General features: G+C 37.8%; 2 protein-coding genes across 2 annotated transcripts in view; one reads left to right on the top strand and one right to left on the bottom strand.

The window, feature by feature from the left end:
* Positions 1 to 2,181: 2,181 nt before the first annotated feature.
* LOC119776059 (indoleamine 2,3-dioxygenase 2-like) lies at positions 2,182 to 10,632 on the top strand. Its single transcript, XM_038274275.1, has 10 exons — positions 2,182 to 2,386; positions 3,889 to 3,984; positions 4,121 to 4,240; positions 4,885 to 5,003; positions 7,052 to 7,066; positions 7,204 to 7,303; positions 8,978 to 9,095; positions 9,211 to 9,262; positions 9,484 to 9,632; positions 9,789 to 10,632. The coding sequence occupies exons 1-10, from the start codon at positions 2,297 to 2,299 to the stop codon at positions 10,175 to 10,177; spliced, it is 1,248 nt and encodes a 415-aa protein (XP_038130203.1). The 5' UTR covers positions 2,182 to 2,296; the 3' UTR covers positions 10,178 to 10,632.
* A 10,393-nt stretch (positions 10,633 to 21,025) lies between these two features.
* The window catches only part of LOC119776060 (inhibitory synaptic factor 2A-like), a 62,817-nt gene continuing 60,453 nt past the window's right edge, over positions 21,026 to 23,389 (bottom strand). Inside the window, exons 4-5 of the mRNA XM_038274276.1 lie at positions 21,836 to 22,276; positions 21,026 to 21,720 (exon numbers count right to left, since the gene is read on the bottom strand). Of these exons, the coding sequence (XP_038130204.1) occupies positions 22,093 to 22,276 (184 nt within the window). The 3' untranslated portion in view covers positions 21,026 to 21,720; positions 21,836 to 22,092. The remainder of the gene's footprint in view (positions 21,721 to 21,835; positions 22,277 to 23,389) is intronic.

Raw genomic sequence — 23,389 nt, 5'->3', positions numbered from 1 at the left:
TCATTTGACAAGCTATCTTACCTGAAGTGCTAAACTCCTGACATGATCAAATCCCCAAGAGGATACCTTGCCCCTCCTGCTGGCAGGGGATAAAGTGGCTTCATCAAATCTGATACAAAAAACAAACAGTGGTAAGCTCACTGGAAAGAAAAAGAGGTTAAAGGCAAATAGAATATAAGTACATTTTAATACTGAGCTACTTTGTTGTTATCCAACCCTAAAACACAAAGAAAAAATCCTAAAGCCTAAGTGCACATCAGTTCAATTCTAGGTTTTTACTTGAATCCTCTGTAGAGCGAGGAAAACATGATATTGTTTTGGTAATTAAGCTGTTTGTAAAAAAAAAAAATAACTTTGAACATGTCGTTGGTTCTTTTTTAACTAAAATCTGAATTTTTCAGATTAAAAAACAACAACAACAACAGAAAAAAAACAGTTCCATTTCTTCTTAAAGGGAGGAACTGATGAGCACAAAGTCTCTCTCCCTTTTGGGTCTTTTTCTTATTTTTTTATAGAAAATAGAACCCTTGATTGTAAAAAGTCCTAGTGAGGAGTTTGTAAGTCATCTAGGTCCAAAACCTGCAAACATTGCCACCACCATGTACAGTAGTAGCCATTCAAAATGTCCCCACTTTCCTTGATGGGCCCTTGGATGGTCCCCTACAAATCCTTTTTAAAAATCAATATTTGTACAAAAATATTCTTATATTCTCTCTAGCTGTGAGCTAGAAAGAAATTAGCTGGGAGTAGGAGGGAATTGGGCTGCCATTCGGCTGGTGTTTGACAAGGAAGGGCCATTTTGAATGGCTGCTACTACTATAATAGTCTATTTTTTCACCTTAAAAATAAACATATAAACGAAATATGAAATGTGATTCTTCAGTGGCTCTGAGTTAGCAATATTATTTTGATGTTTTAGGGTAAAATGAGCTCCACAGTTTGCACAGGTATTGTTTAACTTTGAACCCCCACTGGACCCACTTTGCTTTTTAGCAACTGACTTCCTGCCTGAATGAGCTACTTAAATCCAGATTGATGAGGACTTGAAGCCTCAAGTGTCAAAAATAGACCCACATTTTGGAGAAGCGTCCACCAGCCCACAATTCTGGCACGCTTTAAGGAATCTCCGCTGCACTGAAACACTCTGGTTGACAAGAGTGGTTTCAATCAACCTCAGCAGGGGGGTGTTGATGCTCCGCAGCGTTAACATGTTTAGTGGGACCCCAGGGTAACACTGGCACCTTAGTTACAATGATATACTTACAGTTTTGTAAAACTAAAAAAACATTTAAAATAGCTTCAGGAAAGCATCAACACAGTAGGTGAAATAATCAAGTTATTTGTGTTTCTTTGCAGCTGGTACAATAGTTACATTAATGAGGAAACAATAAAAAATCTCAATTTTATATATAAAACAAAGTGTGGAAAAATACACAACAGATAGCCTGGGTAGGATTTTCCTATAGTCTCCTGGGTGAAAATCATGCATGCTGACCAGTCAACCAAATGGGAATTGTCAGAGACCCATTGTGGCGTTGTAGTGTGTCCTGTGCCACTTGCGAGGGCACAGGTGGTTGTGCCATCACACTGCAATGGTGCCGCAGTTTTATTAGGGGTAATAAAAACAAAAACTCTCAGACCACCCCTGCAGTTTAGACCTTCCCTAAAGCCAGTCTGCACCTGATAATGACTGATGTCAAGACAAGAAAGTTCAAAACAAGGCACATTTGTAATGCTGCAGAGAAAGGTTGGAGCAGGACAGCTATTGTAACAGCAGCTGATATTATGGCTCAGTTCCTCTCGTCAGTTCAATACAGACCTGATTTGATAGTTTTATAAAAAGCAACTTGTATTGAAAAGTCTTTTAATGTGCATCCCCACATAGGGAAAGTCCAAGAATGGAACTTCCCTCACGTAAATGTGTAAACTATGTGATAACAATGTTCTCAATGAGTATCCTCCAGAGAAATCCAAAAACTTAAAGAGAAATGCATTCTTAATTTGTCACAAATACCTGTCATATCTCAGCTTCCATCAGCTGCTGTGAAATAAAAAAGCGTTCTGCCAACAGGACAAACAGGCAGTTTCTGCTTTTTTGCTCTTTGAACTCCTGACAGTGCCTCTCAAGGAATCTGATTGGCTGTTTGTAGCAGAGAAAGGGCGATAAAAAGGGATGTGACACTGTAGTGGAAGCAACCTCACAGCAAGTTTAACAATTGATATCATTGAGTCAGACACACAGAGGGATTTTTCTTTTTAAAGTCTAACTGCTTCAGTGGAATACAGAGTAGAGCATATGGAGACAAACTACAGAGAAACACTGCAGGCCGACTTTGATGCATTTGATATATCCGAAGAGCTTGGATTTATTCTTGAAGAGCCACTGGTAAGATTCTCTGTCATCTTTTCTTTGCTGAAATGCCAAAGACTCAACAAATGCTGCTAGAATAACAATATGATCCACTGACAAGCAGAGTTAGTCCTTAAACTTTTAGCCTAGAAACTCCTTATGTCACCTTAATCTAAGTGCTTGGTTAGCAGCACGTGTAAACCCTGCAGACGGAACAGATAAGTTTCCCTGTTCTTGTGAAATGTTAAAGAAGGTTATTGATCTGATGGAGGCCTATTGCTCCTAATGTCTGTTGAACCTTTCACATGACTAGGCCTGTCCAGTAATGCATAAAAATAAGTTTATTAGAAGTGACAAATTTGGACATTGCTGTTCTAAAAGAAGTAACAGTGCCTCATTAAAGTTTCATTCCATGTTTTTCAAATAACAACCGCAGACTTCAGTGCACCATCTTGATATTTTATACTCACCAGCACCGAGTAAGGCATAGTTTAAAACATGCTTTATTATTTAAACGTTACGTTTGCATTTTCAGTCATTCTGATTCCTCTAAACAATTTGAAGGTAAAAAGTCTTAAAAGTTCCCCAGAATAGTAAAAAGAGTTTATTCTTTATAACTGTCAGCATACACTTCAGCCTTTGGAGACAAAGTAATCCACCTAAACTAACAGGCAAGGAATGCATTGATCAGAGAAGCATCCAATAAGCCTTCTTTACAAAGTGTCACAATCCAGGTCCAAAGCAAACATATGGAAAACTGTGCTCTGGAGAGATGGGACCAAAACTAAGTATTCTGATCTAACTAGAAGAAATACAGGATGACATTGGATAAAAACTTTTAAGGGCTACAGAAGACTTGTTAGGTTAGGTTCCAGCAGGACGCTAAGCAATTCCCTAGAGCTGGAATGAAATGGTTTAGACTAAATACATTTATGTTGCAAGATCTGGTTAATTTCAAGTCCAGATCTTAATCCATTTGAGAACCTTTGGCATGACTTGACAATGTATGGCCCTATAGACTATCTAACCAATGAATCTGAATCCAAGCCACCTTCAATGACACAATCTCACGAGAATCTCTAAGGAGGTAGAGACATACCACAAAAGATTTAAAGCTGTGATTGTAGCAGGTGCTTGTCATTATGTCCATCATCTCAAAAAAATAAACAAAACATAGATATAAATTGCAAAAAATTCATATGGATATGATTACTTTTGTTTGGCACTGTATTGTTCATTCTTAAAGTGATTAATCCATTATGCTAAGTGTTTAATCTCTTTGTACAGCACAAAATAATATAATCTTCTTTCCTGAAGACTAAGTAAAAGCCTAGTCTTTGATTATAGAATTGTACCCTCTGTAAATCACTGTCTCTTAGTTGGCATATTTTCACTTACAGTATTTAATTTTTCTATGTCTGTTAAACTTCTTATCATCTGTGATTGAAGGGTTAATAATCAATGAACATCCTTGACACACAGTCAGAAACAAAACAGAAAATCAATGAGCGACTCATTTTAGTTTTATCATTTTCCAGACTCATCTCCCAGATTATTATCGGGTGTGGTTGGACTTGGCAAATAACCTGACACAATTGATTGAGTCTCGTAAACTGCGAGAACTTGTCCATAAGGTAAGAGCAAGGTGTTTTAATTAGAGTTCAGAACCTGCACTGTCTTGGTGCATGGAAAACATGAAAAAGGGAAGATAAATACAGTGTTTGCTGTCATTAAAAGGTAGTTATAAAGTTTAATATGATCTTCATTCAGATGCCAGTTTTGAGTCCCCACCTTTTAAATAACCACCGGGAGCTTAGGCTGGCCCACCTTGCCCTGGGGTTCATCAGTATGGGATATGTATGGCAGGAGGGACAACATGAGCCTGCACAGGTAAAGCACCACTGCACATGAGAGCGATAGGGGGAAGTCTACAGTTCATTTACTGGTGCCATTGGAGGGTGAAACATGGCTGAAAGCTATACATTTATATCCCAACCAAAATTTCTCAAGTGCAACGGGATTTATTAGAGGTAAATATTAAAGTGAAATGCCTTATCTTGTAATAATGTTTAAATCTACTGTTGGTTACAGTATGCATTATTGTACGTGTTAACTTCTCAAAATAAAAATAAAATCATCAGTTGTAGAAAAAGAAAGCAGAAGAAGTTATAAAGATGGATAAAGGGATACATTTGACAGCTGAGAGGAGGACTTAAACATAAAAAAAGTAATGAGAATGAAGAACTGAAACACAAATTGAAGATGTCATATTTTTTTAACTCTGTGGTTTTATGTGACAAATTCAAAGTAAATGTGAAAACTTGCAGGCCATAGTTAGTAAGAAAACAATATTAAATCAAAGGTGTCATCAGGGTCAGAGTTTTGCTATGGGAACAACCTACTCTGCGTATTGGATTTCTATGTATGGATTGAATCAACTGAACCAACTAAAATGACTAATTGGGATCCTCAAAAGCATGTGGTTTTGTAAGTGACCTTTTTGACTGAACTTTAGAATAATGATTGTTTGGCAGATTCTCCCCAAAGCCCTGGCCTGGCCTTACTGGTTAATATCCCGCAGACTTGGCCTTCCACCAATCCTGACCTATGCAGATTCAGTTTTAGCCAACTGGAAATTAAAGGATCCCACAGGGTAAGTAATGTCTTTTTACATTTCTAATATTACATTGGTACTTTTAGATGATTTACAATAATAATCAGGAATGTCCCAACTAGATTTATTTTCTTCCTCATTACCCATCAAAGTGAATTATTACGATTCATCAAAATGTCAATTAACTCACTCACAAGTGACGTAATAAATATAGTTTTCATAGCCTATGAATTGCTTATTTTCTTTTCAACAGCTTATGACCTGTATTGCTAGAACCTTTTCTACCTTTACACAAATAGAAATTGTAATGACTCTGTTTTCAATCCATACAATTAGATTAAATATCAGTTCACCTTTTTGCAGCAATATCAGAGTCAATGTTTTGGAGAGGGTTTTCCTCAAGGAAAAAAAAAAAAAAAAAAAAAAATATCTATATCTATATCTATATATATATATATATATATATATATATATATATATATATATATATATATGTATATATATATATATATATATATATATATATATATATATATATATATGTATGTGTATAGGGGAATGTTTTTAACCAATCTTTCAAAAGGACATTTACTGTAAGTGGAACTCCAGAATACCATAATCATAACTTTATACTCTATCCAGTGAGGCACATACTTCTGTGTTGACAACTGAGGCCCAGGGACTCGTCCAGTGGATTATTGGTCTCGTTTCTCATCAGATCCACATTGTTGTTTTTTTTGTTTAGTTTTGTTTTGAGTTTTTACTGCACTAGTGGCTCGTTATTTCTACAGTAGGCTGACAGGAAAGGGGGTATGAGAGAGGGGGAGAGATATGCGGCAAAGGACCACAGGTCGGATTTGATCCTGGGTCGGACTATATATATATATATATATATATATATATATATATATATATATATATATATATATATATATATATATATATATATATATATATATATATATACACATACAAGGGATGGAACGGTTTATGAAAACCGTCCGAACCGTTCGGTTCGCGTGTGTTGCGTTCATAGGCGAAGCGTTTACACTCCAGAGCAGAAGATTGCGGTACTGCGACCAAAGCCAACCACCAGTAGTAAACAAGAAGAAGAAGCGAAGCTGCTTAGCCGGGTGTAGAAGAAAAAAATCAGTTGTTGTGGAGGATTGTGTGGGTATGGCGAGTGGGAAAGAACAGGAGTTGGAAGACGCGCCAGCAGCACTTTATAGGTCGGCTGTATGGGACCACTTTGCATTTAGAGTGACCTACGATGACGGCGGAAAGAAAGTTGGGGATAAAAGTGCAACAGTGTGCAAGCATTGTGCAACACGTTTTGTTTATGCTAACAGCAACATAACCAACATGTCAGGCTAACCCCGAAATCCCACATACTCCGTCAGCGCTCCACTGCGCTGCACAAAGCAAAGCCTACAGCCTCCGCTTTGGCTCCCGTCCGCTTCGCTCTGAGTTTCTTGGAGATCGTAGAGGCCATGCGAGAGATGATTAAATTCAAAGCAGCAAAACATGCGGAAATGAACCATGGTTTCTGCGGATCATTAAAAATAATTACAATTAATTAATTTTTGGGGATTTTTTCATTAATTTCATTAATTTTTATTTTTTCAATAATTTATATAATTTTTTTTTTTTTGGTGTAACAATAAACATATACCGAACCAAACCAAAAACCGTGACCACGAAACCGTGAACCAAACCGAACCGTGGATTTTGTGAACCGTTCCACCCCTAATATATATATATGTATATATATGTATATACATATATATATGTATGTTATGTGCTGTATAACATCGTAAATGATAATCCAATGAAAGTGATCTGTTGATTTCTAAGAATGGAAGTCTGAGCTGGTAGCATGATACATCAACAAAGAAAGAAGTCCCTTTACTTTCTATTTCAGGATTGCAGGGATTTTGGATTTGGTGTTTAGATACATGAAAATACACTGACATTGATACTATGTTCTAAAAAGGCTTAGATATTTCAAGCCAGTAGTTTCTTGCGATCATGTTGGTTTGTTAAATTTGCACCTAAAATATTGCAATAAACTTTCACTTTTCTTTTAGGGATATGGAGATTGGGTAAGTCTAACACAAGTTCCTGTTTTCACAATCTCCATATCCACGCGATATGGAGATTGGGTAAGTCTAACACTTGTTTTTGTGATTTAAGTTTACTCATTATTTATTATATTTTGAACATTCTTTTCACAAAACAGGAACATGGACTTGATATTTTCCTTTCCTGGAGGGGAGAGTTGCAGGGGATTTTTTACGGTGTCATTGCTAGTAGAAATGGCTGCCAGTACAGGCATAAAGGTCAGTGTTTTTCTGTCTGACTTACCTTTTATCCTTTAGCTCTTGAAACCTTAGACAACGCATCCATCATTGAAGTCAGATATTTCAATACACTGTATAAAATTGAGGTTTCATTTTTTTCTCCTATAACCGACATTAAACCAGATTAAACGTATTCTTCTGCATATTAATTACTGTGGGATGAGCAAAAATATTTCCATTTGGTAAAAGTCAAAATGTTAAGAGAATGTTTTGGAGACTTTTTATATTCAGAACTTTAGATATATTTCATCACTAAAGCATTGGTAACATATAATTTAAAGCTATATCGGTGATCAAACTTTTAGAGATTCCTTCCATTATCCTTTCACAATGTTTTATTGTAATTCTGTTCCCTTACCTTGACAGAACCGATATAACTTAGTCAGGTTGAGAGACCTTTTATTGTTCTCACACAGATTTTTAGCCTTGCCTACATGTAGTCCCCTTATAATTGAGTCATATCTTTTTGTTTGTCAAACCTCCGCTTCAGTGAACACTAAGTTCAAAGTGTATTCCAAGTGCTATCTCATCTTACCTCTCTTGATAAAAAATAAATAATTGTGCTTTTTAAACCTGGATCTTGGACATTTCTTTATTATTTTCACAACTTTGCTGGCAGGTGCTAACTTGCATAGCCCCATTACATTGTTGCTTACCTATCGCATTCACGTGCAAGATTGAACATTCAGTCAGGTTGTGTTGTAACTTTTAATATCTATAGACAGGCTTTACTTTAATAGAAAACAAGTAAAAGCAAAGTGTAAAACATAAAAATAACAAATTATAGGTCAGCAAGATGTCGTTGCTTTATTACAAGATGTTGTATGCAACCAGAATGAGCTACTTTACTGGCATATACATTTGAAAAGTTATATAATGAGACTATGCCCCTTTAAGCCACATTAACTAAGTAATTTTCCAGCATGCTTGGGGCTTGCTGTCTCTTTAGAAGAGCAATTTCCTGTCCAAGGTTTACATTTTGTTAAACGTCTTGAGATGTTGATTTGGCATGTCAACATGCTGTTCATTCCTTCTAATGTAAACTTAAGTGTTCCAGTTCCATTTGCAGCAAACATTCATACATTATAATGCAGATAACCACACTTTAATATATGCATGATGTTCCAATGCTTGCATGCTTCCCCTTTTTCTCTCTCAATGTAGAGTCAGATCTGCTGACAATAAACTTCAAATTTAGTTTTCATCGGATCATAGAACATGTCTCCATAAATAAAGTTAATTTGGGTTTTCATTTTACTTTAGGAGCTGCTTCTTGATAACCAAATCTCATTCACTTGTTTCACTGTAGATGATGACTCCTATTCACTTTAACCAGCTTTTATTAATTTTTTTTTATTCGCGGTTAACTTGACTGTTCTGATATCTTTTTTTCATTTCTTTTTTTTTTTTTTTTTTTCCCATGGTGTCATAAAAGTTAATAGTATGTTTATCTTTAAAATCCCAATTGATCTAAGGGGTATACATTTTGTATGCTTGAATCCCAGGCAAAAAAACACATGGTTGTATTTTTGTATGTATGTGTATGCAAAATCTGCTTTCTATTTTCTTGTTTTATTTACTTGTTTTCTAGAATTGCATTGCTTTTCTCATGTAACTCAGCAGTTGATTTTCTAATCTTTCAACTTCAACCAGGGGGCCCTGGAGGTAATGCACGCCATGAAGATATCAGACCTAATCGGCATACAGAAAGGACTAAACAAAGTAACACAGTCTTTGAAGAAGATGAAGGAAACCTTTCAACTCATGCACAGTAATTTCCAGTTGAAGCTACCGCAATATGAATTTAATAATTTAAATTGCCTTGCCTTTTAAGAAGGTAGCAAAATTGAGGCTAATTAAAATAACCTGCTTTGTGCTCGATGCAGATCACGTGGAGCCAAACGCATTTCATGGAACTTTGAGAATTTTTGTCTCAGGGTGAGTTATGTAGCTGTTCTAGTGTCCCAAATATTCATGTTATAATTATTTAATTTAAATTTTTTCCTCATTTAGTACCCATTCCATTATTACCCTTTAATTCAGTCCAGCTGATGTGCCTGTCTTTTACTTCACTATATCTTTTAATAAAAAAACACCCTAATGCCATGACAAATAAGCTGGATCTTGACCACACTTAAAAAATCTTTAATACTTTTTAGGTGGAGAGATAACCCAATGCTTCCCCGAGGTCTGCTGTACGAAGGTGTTAGCAATGAGCCTATTTTGCTGTCAGGTGGAAGTGCAGCTCAGAGCTCAGCCATTCAGTGCTTTGATGCTTTGCTATGCATTCAACATGAGGGTGAGACAGGTAAAGATGCATTTAAATCTACTTTAACCTGATTAGATGCTTTTCATTAATCTGTGAAGCCTGAATATCTCCCAGGTAAGGAATGTGTCCCGGAGAGGCTGTTATCTTTATTCTTTCTGTTTCCTCTGTGTTGTTTTCATTGATTGTCCTGTCTAGGAGCCTTCCTGACACGCATGAGAGATTACATGCCCCCTGCACACCGTCAGCTGATTGAAACTCTGTCTGTCTGTCCGTCGCTACGAGATTTCATTACGACCTGCTCCAGCTCTGACCTGTGCCAGGCCTACAACTCCTGTGTCTCTGCACTGGTGGATTTACGAAGCTATCACCTAAATACTGTGGCCAAGTATGTCATTGTACCTGGTAACCATGCCAGATCCATGGGCTGCCCTCTCAGAGGGGTAGGTACTGCCCTCAACAGCACTGGAACTGGTGGCTCTAATCTCATGGTCTTCCTCAAGAGTGTTCGTAACACCACCCAAAGAGCACTGATCTTAGAAAGACCAAAACATCAAGAGAAACATGAATGGAATGCTGCAAAATAAAATATAGACAATACAAAACTATTTTTATAAATTGTATTTATGAAGAAAATTATCAAAAATATATATTTACAAGTATCTGCAGGAATTTTCAAATGTGACAGTTATATTTGTCAATTCTTGCCTCAGTGAACTCTTCATGCACTGCAATACAGATGGACGTTTGGAGCATCAGAGGTAACTGTTATAAATTTCAAGAAGAGGAACTGAACAGCTGAACTTCTCATTTAGCAACTGTAAGCTTGAAAAACAGCATCAACGTCATCCCAGTGGTATGACCACATTAAAACAGAGCATTTTTTTATTGCTTGCGCTTAACTTGGGCTGTTATTTTCTCAAAGCTTATCCATTGCAATGTACTAAATATAAACCTTAGAGAGCCTCATGAATTAAATTCTGATTTGAAAGCAGATTAATTAATTCTTAATAAACAGCCTTTTAATTTGTTGTCACTTGAACATATTTATGATCAAGTGCTGCTACAGCACAGACATTTAGGCAGTAAATGTTTTCTATTGTCACTTTTTTCTTATTTGATTATTTTAAAAAGTCTTTGAGACTCTGGTTTCTAGCCTTGATCAGATTTTTTAAAATTATGTTTATGCATTTAGCAGGCGCTTTTATCCAAAGTGACTTACAAAGTAGACACAATGTTACAGTTATCATCAATATGACAATAGGTTCTCTAGAGAAAAATCTCTAGTGGAAATCAGTGGTGAAAATCATGACATTTTATATGCAGAGGCTTTCAAAATTTTAAAATCCTGTGATATACATCTTGCAAAATTCAGTGCCATAGTTCCATCTGAAGAAAAGTAAACCATCGGCATGATGCTGCTAAAATAGGTCCTCGGTTGTGCTGTGTTTATTCTTTGCCCAGGATACCTTTAGGACAGAGTCCAAAAATCTCTTTTCTTTTTGGATAATAACACAATCTTCCACTACATTAGCAGGGGTTCGGAAAGCCTTGATGATTTCCTTACTCCAGACAGAGATGAAAATACAACAAACTGTTCTCGCAAAAACAAAAGATCTTTCACAGTTTTCATCACCTCTTGAACTGTTGCTTTTGGCCTCCTTGCATCCTCCCTTGTCACACATTAGCGCTTTATTTTAATAGACAGGGAGATTTGGTCAGCTTGTGTAAGTTCCCTAATTTGTTATGGTATTGGTTAATAAAATGTAGATATAATGCTGTGAATTTTTATGCAATCTGTCTTTGACTGATACCTTTGTACAGTATTTTGAGTCTTAGTAACCTTTCAAAATATGACTTTAGCTAAAATCCTAACAGAAAGCTGTTTTACCACAGTTATACTTTATTTAATTTTAAACAGATCATACATAATTAATTCAGAAAAAGTACTCTTCCCACCCATTTGGTTATTGCTGCCTTTTATTTTTTAAATGTTGTCCTCTAATAAATGTGTTTTTCACTGGAAGTGCGCAGAACAATTGTCACATTAAAATGGTTGCTGTTGAATTTTTTGAAGAATATTTGCAAATATTTAACATCATTACTAATACTTGCATTACTTGTGGTATAATATTCGCAAGAGCTGGTTGAGAAAGGATTAAATCTTCTGAATTGTGGAGGTTAAGTAATTATTACAAGCTGGTAATACTCATGTATCAATCTGTCTTTTCAGCTGATTTAACTCATCAGGTATTCAGTAGTGCTGGGATAATTTTTAAACAAAGATCAGACCTGGGATGCAGATGATGTAAATAAAGACTCTGACTTATTTACTTTTCCAACAAGTTCAGGGTTGCATTAAATCTTTCTACAATAAATAAAGGAACTAAAACCCATGATAGCTTCCTAAAACCTTATGAACTAGTTAAACTACTAAACTAACTTTTCAAGGAAGAAGTTTCAATTATTAAATTCTAATGTTTTTACTCCACATAGAACAAGCATTAGAACAAGGGTATGCACAAGTTTGATACCTGATAACCAGTGTTGGGCAAGCTACTTGTCCATTGTAGTGAGCTAAGCTATCAGTTACTCAACAATAAATTAAGCTTCACTACACCAAAGCTACCACCTAAAGAATTATAGCAAGCTAAGTTACACTAATGTGTTAAAAGTAGCTTAACTACAACAGAAGCTACTTAACGTTTTACCAACCTAATATCAATTCAAAATGAGTCTGATACACTGGTTAAAATATTTATTAAAGATCAGCCAATGACATAACACAGTGTAAACATTGCTTTATGTTCAGCATATTAAAATAAAAACTGAAGTAATTACTAATAGACAAACTAGTAAACAATCTGATGTTATTAGAACCAAATTAAAGGTATTGTGTAGTGTTCTACATATCGAGACATGGCTATGAGTTTGCATTCAATGGACATCTCTAGGGAAAACAAAACCCTACAAAAGGCATCTTATTTCTTTAGGGTCTCCCTTAGAGAAAACTTCTTCAGACCTCAATTAAACAGTCAATTCAAGTAACAAATAAAACTGTTTACAAAAAAGGTGAAAAAATAAAGAAGCTAATTAAGTGATACATATATTTATGTCTCACCATATAATTTTATTTCTACCTACATATTTATTCATTGTTTAGTCATTGTTTTTGGGGGCAATTAATTGAATGCTTATTTATTTATTTATTGAGCATTTATTTATTTATGTATTTATTTTATATACGGTAGAGCTGTTCCTCCATAAATAAAAAAAATCTTATCTGTGCAAAGCCTAAAAACAGGTTTATGTAAACATCCTGTCAGGTAAACTAGGCCATGAAAATACAATATCGAGATTTCACTACTGCTCTCTAATTAGAGTATCTTAGTGGCACATATGGGAGAATTATCCTGCCATAATGGAAGAGCACATCATTTCAATTTGAGAAAAGAATTTCATCTTCCTGCACTCAAAACTTATAATGCTCACACTCAAAACATGGGCTCTCTCTCAAATATTTTCTCTTCTCTCTTTGTTTCTTCTCTCAGATTTAAGGCTTCTTGCACAGATATTTTCTCCTCTCGCTTGCCTCCGTCTCTTCGCGCACAAACCGCGCTCTGCACGAGTCTCAGATACACTCGCAGACCCGTAGGCTCTGCTTGCGGATTTTTTTTTGCTCTCTCGGACTGCAGTTGGAACGTCGCCTAGGAACCATTCCAGCCAATAGAACGACAGACTCGGAAAGGGTGCGCTTGTTTAACCCTACTGAGTGTGCCTGTGCTACTACGCCACTTATAAGAGCATCAGCTGAAACTGCTATTTACAGTAACTTGTGGCTGATTGTTGTTTCAAAATAGAAAACCTGGTTTCATTTCTTAGTTATGCCCTGGATTTTGTAGCGTTTGTGGACGCTACGTCGCTACTTGATCAAAACAATAACGTCGCTACAGGAAAGTTACTTCATAAATAAAGCAGCGACGCTACGGTCAAGCTACTGGAAAATGTATTTAAACTAATAGCTTCGCTACATGTAGCGCTGCTACTGCCCATCGCTGCTGATAATGTATGTAAAATATCACAAGTGACTGAAAGATTTTACCTTAATCTTGTTATTTTTGACCTGTTGTTCAATAGAGCTTCTATTAAGTATTGCAGAAATTACAACACTGACCAAGTACCCGTAAAAAATTAGGTAGAAAGTAGAATGATAAAAGAAAAACCTTTAAAAAAGCAAAAAAATATATATATATATATATATATTTTTATATATATATATATATATATAAATAAGAATGAAAAGAAGACACTGTTAAAATAAAAGCTGAAGCAATATCCTGAGAAGAATGAAAGAGACAGAACAGTCATGATAAGGGCAACGGATAGATGCAGGATGGGGTCATTCAGTTTGATGGACTGGAACTGCTTGCTCCCCTCCAAGACTTGAAGGTTGTTTCTTTCCTCTCTATTGCAGACTAATCTCATTTGAAGAGAGCAGGGAAGGAGCAAAACTGCTAAGCCCTTGTCATGGTCTAGATCCATTTCACTTATAGAACAAAAGTCTAAAAATGTGAATAAAGCTCAAGGCCCCACAGCAGTAAAGAAAGGTTGAAATGTATATATATATATATATATATATATATATGTTCAATTCCATTTCGAGAACGAGATCATCTGTGGTAGTAGCACTAGACATCTTCCAGGCATGTGAGTAAAACTAGCAGCAGTTCAGCGGACAGGATGAATGAATCGAGCCGGTGCACGCAGATGACGTCATATACATTCCGCACTTGTTTAAAAAAATTATAAATATAATAAATAACCGTGGATCTCTGGAGGACAGTGATTCGCCTACATGTTATAATAATAATAATAATAATTAATTTTATTTGTAACGCACTTTACATTTGAATTCAAATCTCAAAGTGCTACAGTTCAAAAAGGAAAAATTAAAACAAGGTTAAAAGACCATAACATTAAAAACAGAGTAAAAAGACAATCATTAAAATCAATAAATTTACACCCAAAACATGATTAGCCTTCATTTTCTACTCACCCCCATGCTGAACAACACTCTGGAGTACTTTTTTGATATCTCAAATGCATCTGGAGATCTGGGAGGCTTCTTGCTGTCTGCTGACATTCAAATAATGGAGGTCTACGGTGCCCGAGACAGAAAGGTCCATAAAAGTCCACAAAAAACTTGTCAATATTCCTCCATACTGCTCGTCCAATGTATTCCAAGTGTCCTGAGTGGGTAGCATCCAGAATTTACTCGAAACAAAGTCATTTAGAATGTTTTTAGAGCATAAACAGTAATGTATAGGATTTCCTGAAAGCGCGAGCCTGCACGTTCACGACGCTACGGAAGCCGGCAGACCAAACCAGATGAAAGTGCGCATTCAGCGTCTGCTCTGCCGATAATGCAAGCGTAGAAGAAGAAATGTGCTGTTTACCTGTGCAAAGAAAGAAACAACGAAAGAAAAATGTCTGATGACTTCAGTGTTGAGAAAGAGCATGAGTTCTTTGCCGAGCTGAATGCGCACTTTCATCCGGTTTGGTCTGCCGCGGTTTCTGTAGCGTCGTGAACGTGCAGGCTCGCGCTTTCAGGAAATCCTATACACTACTGTTTATGCTCTAAAAACATTCTAAATGACTTCCTTTCGAGTAAATTCTGGATGCTACCCACTCAGGACACTTGGAATACATTGGACGAGCAGTATGGAGGAATATTGACACGTTTTTTGTGGACTTTTATGGACCTTTCTGTCTCGGGCACCGTAGACCTCCATTATTTGAATGTCAGCAGACAGCAAGAAGCCTCCCAGATCTCCAGATGCACTTGAGATATCAAAAAAGTACTCCAGAGTGTTGTTCAGCATGGGGGTGAGTAGAAAATGAAGGCTAATCATGTTTTGGGTGTACTATTCCTTTAAGCTGCAGGAAGTTTTGACTCATCCATGCCTTTATATCCTCCAGGCAGGAGCTGAGGCGGGTGACAGAGTTGGCGGGGGAGCTGGGGGGAGTCATTTTAATGTAAAGTTGTGTGTTGTCAGCATAGCAATGGAAGTTGACGCCATGCCTGCCGACGACACAACTAAGGGGGAGCATGTATATGGTGAACAGGTGGGGCCGAGCACGGAGCCCTGGGGGACCCCACAGGTGACAGTGTGAGGTCTAGATTTTGCCTCCCCCAGGGTCACGTACTCAGTCCTGTCAGTGAGGTAGGAGTGAAACCAGTGGAGGGCAGTGCCAGAGAGACCAATGAAATGCTGGAGGCGGCGGAGGAGGATGTGGTAAACTACTATGTCAAATGCAGCAGAGAGGTTGAGAAGAATGAGGAGGGACGTGAACCCGAAATCAGAGGCCATCAGCAGATCGCTGGTGACTCTGATGAGAGCTGTTTCTGTGCTGTGGGAGGGACGATAACCAAATTGGAATTTTTCATACAGATTATTGCATTTAAGGTGGTTGTGGAGCTGGGTGGAAACAACTTTTTCTAGGAGTTCGGGGATGAATGGGAGGTTTGAAATGGGTCTGTAGTTTGACAGAGGTTCAGGGTCCAAGGTGTTTTTTTTTTTAGGAGGGGTTTAATGATGGCAGTTTTAAGGGTAGATGGGACGGTACCAGTTTCCAGGGAACAGACTATTATTTTGGTTATGAGATGACAAATGAATTGATGGTGAGTTTTGAGCAGAGGGGTTTTGGGAGGGGATCAAAAGAGCAGGTGGATGGTTTAGATTTGCGGATGATGTTCTCAACCTCCTGCTGCTTTGGCAGAAAGAAGTGTGATAGGAGTTGTGTGGGAGATGTCTGAGGTGTAGCAATAGTGTTGCTGTTTGAAGGTGAAAGTGAAGAGCGGATGCTGTCTATTTTTGATATGAGGAAATCCAGAAACCGGTTGCAGTTTATATCTGTGTGGTTGTAGAAGGAGGAGACCTGTGGTTTGAGAATATGGCTGATTGTGGAAAAGAGTTTTCTGGAATTACCTGGGTTATTGTTGATAAGCGAGGAGTAGTAATTGGGCCTGGCCTTGGAGAGGGCTGTTGCATAATTTCTGCAATGTTCCCGGTAGGCCAATTTATGCACCATCAGACCAGAGGTTTTATATGCCCACTCCAGGACACGGCCAGACCTCTTAATTTGCCTTAGCTCTTTGGTAAACCGGGAGCGGAACATGTGAATGTGACAGTCCGGGTTATTACAGGAGCATGAGTATCCAGGATGGAGTTGAGGCTTGTGTTTTAAAAGTCCATTAAGTCACCGACTGATGAGAGTGGAGAGGGGTAAAGATGCTGAAGATGTGAGCTGAAGGATGAGGAATCAATGTTTTTGATGTTTCTGAAAGTGATATGGCGTTTTGGTTTAGTGAAAAAGGTTATGGGGAGTCTAAACATAACTGCCAGGTGATCTGAGACACCAACATCATATATGTTTAGGCTGGTGAGTGGAAGGGAGTCAGTTAAGACAAGATCCAGAGTATGCCCTCTGCTGTGGGTGGGGCCATCTGTGAGCTGTTGAAGATTTAGACAGTCCAAAACCTGTTTGAATTCGGCAGCTATTTGGGAAGTGTGTGAGTCCATGTGTATATTGAGATTGCCAATAATAAGAATATTTGAGTGTGCAGTGCAGAGAGAGATTAGGAACTGATGAATGTCAGAAATGAAAGTTGGTTGTGGTTTAGGGGGGCAATATATGACAGCTACTGCAGCAGAGAAAGGATTATTGCATTTGAAAACAAGGCTTTCAAAGGAGGAAGCACCGGGTACAGACAGGAGGGACACTGCAAAGTAGCTGCGATATAAAACAGCAAGGCCCCCACCCCGCCCAGTTGTGCAGACTTTGTCCAGGTATGAGTACCCTTGTGGGCAGGCCTTATTGAGGAAGCTGTAGACATCCAGCTGTTGCCATGTCTCTGTGAGGCAGAGAATGTCTATTTCTTTTTCCAGAATGTGATTGTGGATGAATCCGGATTTATTTGACAGTGACTGCACATTAAGCTGTTCCAGTGTGATGTGGGAATTGGAGTCCAGTTTATGTAGAGTGCAGAGAACACTGTAATCCACTCCAGGTCTTCCAGTTCGCCGTTCCCACTCAGCCATATCTGAGCTAGGCATAGCGATGCTCAGATGACGCAGATGGTGACGTACCTGTTGCACGACAGGACATGATGCTGACCAGAAGGATGCGATGGAGCTGTGGTCACCGCGTTTGGACATGACAAAGCAGCGCTCGGATCCCCGGTGGATGTAACGGGGTCGACGTGGAAGATCCAGTGGAGCTCTGTTAATGTTGAGATTCGGAAGCGGTTGTATCGTGGTGTCGATGGGCAACAAGTGGCGTGATGGCATGCCGGTGCTAACAGTTAGCCAGGATCCAGCTGAGCAGCGGTGGAAAAAAGCTATACCCAGAAGGATGATCCACAGCTTCAACAGAGGTGGTGTTCCATTCACAGACCTCCGCTGGAAGGCGGAGGCACTGGAAGATTTATGATGACTGATGGTGCTGATAGGACTCTGAAATAGAAGAGTAGCTCTGGCTAACTCTGTTAGCGTAGCCAACCCAAACAAGTTGCCAACGGGCTAACAAGCCGACATGCAGAGATAATCCAGGGAGGGCATGAAGCACCAGACATCTCCTTAGGAATAATCCAGTTAGAGGGAAACAAAAAGGAAGCAGCAGGATTGGGGGATTTGAAGCCCAGAGAAAAGGACGATTCACTTAGCAAGCAGTGTCCAGCGTAGTGACAGGTAAGTGCAGGGTACCACACAAACTCGGTGTGTACTACAAAATAATCTGTCACTTACTGTAGAAACTGAGTTCCCAGAATACGGTACAGTAGGATGGATTTTGCAGAGAAGGACAGATTTTGACGGATTTGCAGAGAAGCGGCCAACAGCCAACGCCAGCGTCCTCTCTGCTTCCCCTTTTCTTCCTCTCCCTTAATGATGAACTCGCATCATGTAAGGCGGATGCTTTTTTCAAGCTTGCGCCGCAAAAGGCTGCATTGAACAGGGCTGCAGTCAGCGCACAGAGGAGAAGCTGTAAGTAGGGCACTCCGTCATTCGGTGGAACGCTGAGGTTATCAATGCTGGCGTACCATAAAGAACAAATTATGAACAGTTTAGTTTGTGCCTTCAACTCGTTGCCCATAGGAAGATGTTACTTGGATTACAAAACCGAATATCTTCAGGAAAACTCCAAATGACACAAAACTAATATGGGTGAGTGGCACATGATGTAATAATGTAAAATCAAGGGGCCAATGTAAAATAAAACGGTGTCCCCCTTTAACTAGAGTACTTTCTGGTACCTACTATGATTCATCTTTTTACTACAGCATGGGACACACTTAGTGGTTAGGGCTTAGATTTTTTAATCCTGAGTTTCTGAGTTCAGACCCCACACCCACAGACTGCCACTCTGGGCCCATGAGCAAAGACCCTTAACCCCACACTGCTCTTCGGGCACTGCCGATGTCAGCCCACTGCACCCCAAGAGAACAGGTTAAATGCAGAGAGTTAATTTCGTTGCCCTGTACTTTTGACAGTGAAATGATAATAAAAGCTTTAGAAAAAAATGAAGCAAATGCTGTCATGCAAACCTTTGCAGACTGCCCATTTAGGACAGCTGGTCATGGCAAGCCACATGACTTTTGTCCTTGTGGCGATCTTAGGTCCCTGGTGTGAGGCCACTGGTGTTCAGTGTCATTTCCACTAATTTTGTTGAAGTATACATGTTTTGACAAGGTCATATTTGTATAAAAATGCAGTTCTGCTCAATAGATCGTAAAACTACAGTGTATGCTAAAATAAATGTAAATTATTTCAATGCAAAGTTACAGAAAATGTGCCAGTAAGTTAGGCAGTACAAGTCCAATTGTCATTACTTCTAGAGTAAATAGGTAGTCCATAATTACTTTTCCAGGGACACAGCTAAATGAATAAGTTTTTCTGGCAGACTCTTTTAGTCCTAAAAGACTCACATGCCATTTTGTTAGGCTTGTTTGCAGTCATATTATCAAATATTTGAATGAAAAAGCCCCCAGAGTGCTCCCCAAAAGTGCATTTGGATGTCTCAGTGTTTGTTTTATCACGTCTTAAACCATCTGCCTACATTCCTATACTGTACTGTAGTTGTCTTTAAGAAAATACCCCTTATTTTTCGCTTGTAAGTCAGTTAAGACTTTACCTGAGAAGCAAGAATGCATCAAAATATATTGTGTCCAAGATTCCCCTACATGGAATCAGTATTTTCTTTGAGAAACAATTTCATACTTAGAATTCTTCTTTCATAAGGCAGACATGGCAATATGGAACAATGACCCAAATAAGATGCACTCAGAACACCGATTCAGGGTAAAAAGACAGACATGAATTTAGAAGTGACAACAGCACAATGATACACTGTCCTAGTGAAATGTTTTAATTATTTTTAAGAAACAGTAGAAAAACCATTATATTGCACTTGGATGCTGAATTGCAGTTTTTCACGGTAAAGCTCTTCACCAACACACTGGTTGATGAATGAAGGAGCTCTGTGTTGCAAGAAGCAATCCACATGACAAGCACTTCTGTGATTCTTTTCTAAATTGCTTCAATGCTAAATCTGTGAAGGAGAGGTTGAGGAAAAACATGTCTTCAACATTTCAGTTTTCAAACAGCTATGCCTAAGCTGAATCAGAGGTAATAATTTTTACAGGCATATACAATCCCATCAAAGTATACGAGTAAAAATTGTGGAGACTTTACAGAACTAGTGGAGATGTGTGAAAAGATGTATATTTTTTTTTACTTAGATATATATTTTCTACTTGAATTTTTTAGGTTTAAGATGTTTCTACATCTCTATATGGGGTGAGAATAAATATGACAGCTGTTCTAAGTTGTGTCATGAGAAGAAACATTTCTTTCAGACATTTTAAATGTGTCTGAAAATATGTTCTTAAATTAAATTAAACCAAAATATAAATAAATGCCATCATCTCAACAAGTTCATGTCACTGCTACATATTGAGTTTTTTTCTTCACGTATTTTACGAAAGCTGGTGGCTAAAATGTATTTTTCCTTCATAGATTACAATGGTATTATTTTTGCTTTGTACATAGAGCCCTTCCACTTGTGTTGCAAGTTCAGCGCACATTTGTTTATAAGTGCTCCCTAAATAAGCAGAGTGGCCTAATGGGGCTTGCAGCACAATGACAAGGTAGATCAATGACACATCTCTGGAAGCATTATACGGACATTAAACAACACTAGTTTTGCTACTTCAATTGAACAGGTTGAGTCAGAGAGATCCAAAGCAGACTCTAAGTTGACTAAGGAATACATATCAAAATATCCTTAACCTTTGAATTAATTATACATGATAATAATAATAATAATAATAATAATAATAATAATAATAATAATAATAATAATAATAATAATAATAATAATAATAAGCAATAATAATAATAATAATAATAATAACAATAACAAAAAACAATAATTTATTCTTTCATAGAAAATACAGCAGAAATTGAAAAAACATCATCCATGCTGATAAAAAATAAGATCAAACTTTCCCAAGAGGATTATATGTACTATATCTTTAAATATTACATTTTTTTTTCTTTCCAAAGATATACAAGTGTTAGGCTGTAGAAATTCACAGTACTTTGTTAAAAAAACATTTTTTAATAAAAAATATAGATCTGGAACTTTTAAAATCTAGAACTTTAAAAGTCAGATCAGTAATGATAACAACTGGATCGGTGAGGCTGGCTGGTTAGTTGCCTGCACATAAAGTTACAGTAATAACACGGGGGAGGAAAGAAAAGCCTAAGGACATAGTTTAAAAGACATGGAGGTAAGCATGTGCTGACTATTTCAAGTAGACATTCAGCCAGGGAGAAAAAGCGAGCAGCATGTTTACAAATATGGCAGAAAGGAAGAGGATAGTAGAGGGATCCAATAACAGTGCTTACATATTGGCAAATACTGTACTGATGCAGTCTTTTAATGTGTCTTTCCTTATTTAAATATTTGTGCTTTACTGGAAGTGGGGCTGATGTCCATTCAATGATTACAGCTTCCTTCAAGCAAGACCCTTGGCATGACTCCTCCACTTAATGCCAAAAAATATGCTCTAAGAGGAAAACAGGGAAAGTATATAGCAATGAATGGAAGTTCAAAAAGATTAATTTTAATATGAATAGCTTTATATTTAAAGATAACAATGCAAAAAGTGTATCATGGCTTACCAAGAGTTTTAAGATGTCGATCCAGTCCAGGGAATGTGCCAGAAAAGATTAAACTGAATGTAAAATATTTATGTCTCTGCTGTCCACCAAGTGACCTTATTGTCTCAGTTTAAAGCTTCATATCAACAGGTGTAGGATGGCGTCCTTTCATACTGGTCATTGGCCTATCTTCTTAATATTCTTTTAACAGCTTCAAGAGAAACTGGGGTTTGTTATGTCCCCAAGGGATGGCTTTTTTCAAAGGCTTCATGTTTTATTCAAAGGAACCAAAGTTTCCAGCGTGCATGCTTCTTGGACTCTGACTTTGACTTGCGTTTTGGGGTGGAAGTGAACACTTCATTGGGATAAGGCAGAGCGGGGTACTGTTGGTTGTCCATGGGGCAAAGTCTCTTCATTAAGGGCTGTAGCTTATCCTCCTGTTGTTTAAAGTCCAGCTCAACACTGCAAAACAAGCACAGAAAAAGAAGGTCAAACAGCAAGATTCTCAGTCAGTTTGGTACACCAATTTGTACCCAAGACTTAACTTCCTTGTAATGTCTTGAGATATTTCTATAAACCATTTTTTTCATGATGACATCTATTTTGTAAAATACAACAGCCCTTCATCCAATAAAACACAGAAACAAAATATAGTCACTTACTTTCTTTACCATTGTTAACATTGCAAAACACTTCAATACGGTTCAGACAATAAAGTCTCTGTGTCTGGTTTCGTTTTCAACCAGTAGCCTTAACTAGTAAAGACAAGTTTAGGCTGCTAGTTTAGGCTACCAGTAGCCTATTTCTGCTTCTTTTGGAGGTATGACTTTTTGTCACCAGTGTTTACCTCTTTATTTGACCTGAAATCCACCTGTGAGCTCATCTGTGTTTTTTTTTTTTACAAGACTACAAGACCATCTATGGGGCCAATCAATCATTATCTTTCTGACAGAAAGTATTTTTGGATCAAGTTTCTGTGTTCTTTTTGTGTCTGCTCTCTCTTTTGAAATCTCATTCTGTTGTTGCAGAAGGCCGTTTACACAGAGCCTGGTTCTGCTTGAGGTTTCTTCCTGTTGAAAGGAATATTTCCTCTCAATTCATGCTAGAGCCCTGCTCGGTATGACTGATTACTGCAAAGTCAATCACAGAATACAAGAGACTGTCCACTGCTGCCATTTGCTCATCCAGGAGGAGGGATTTCCGCATTCAATGACTCAATGGAATCTGCTAGGTTTCCTCAGATAGAAATCTTTGTTAACTAATGTTAACCAATTTTACCTGTCAGTATCTTTTTTTTTATTTGACTCATTAAATTCCTTTTGATGAATTCTTGTGAATTAGTGCCATACACACAAGTGAACAGAATTTGCCTGACTCCACCTGCAATTGGTTCACAGATTTCCTGATAGACAGGAAAGAGAATTTGAAAATGGTAAAACAGATCTCTGACTCCAGAAGCATTAGTACCTTTTCCACTCAAGACTATGGTCTTTCCCTGCTGCTCTTCACCCTGTACACCAACAGTTGCACCAGCAGTCACTAGTTTGTAAGCTTCTATTGTTTGCAGATGACACC

Source organism: Cyprinodon tularosa, unplaced genomic scaffold (assembly GCF_016077235.1).
Source record: "Cyprinodon tularosa strain WSP-4 unplaced genomic scaffold, ASM1607723v1 ctg902, whole genome shotgun sequence".
In the NCBI taxonomy this organism is placed as follows: Eukaryota; Metazoa; Chordata; class Actinopteri; order Cyprinodontiformes; family Cyprinodontidae; genus Cyprinodon; species Cyprinodon tularosa.
Note: the sequence above shows the minus strand (reverse complement) of the source record. Positions and strands in the feature narration are given on the sequence as shown.

Coding starts and splice junctions, on each gene's coding strand:
- LOC119776059 (XM_038274275.1), top strand. CDS start 2,297: ATGGAGACAAACTACAGAGAAACACTGCAGGCCGACTTTGATGCATTT. Junction 2,387..3,888: donor TTATTCTTGAAGAGCCACTG/GTAAGATTCTCT, acceptor ATCATTTTCCAG/ACTCATCTCCCAGATTATTA. Junction 9,633..9,788: donor TCAACATGAGGGTGAGACAG/GTAAAGATGCAT, acceptor TGTCCTGTCTAG/GAGCCTTCCTGACACGCATG.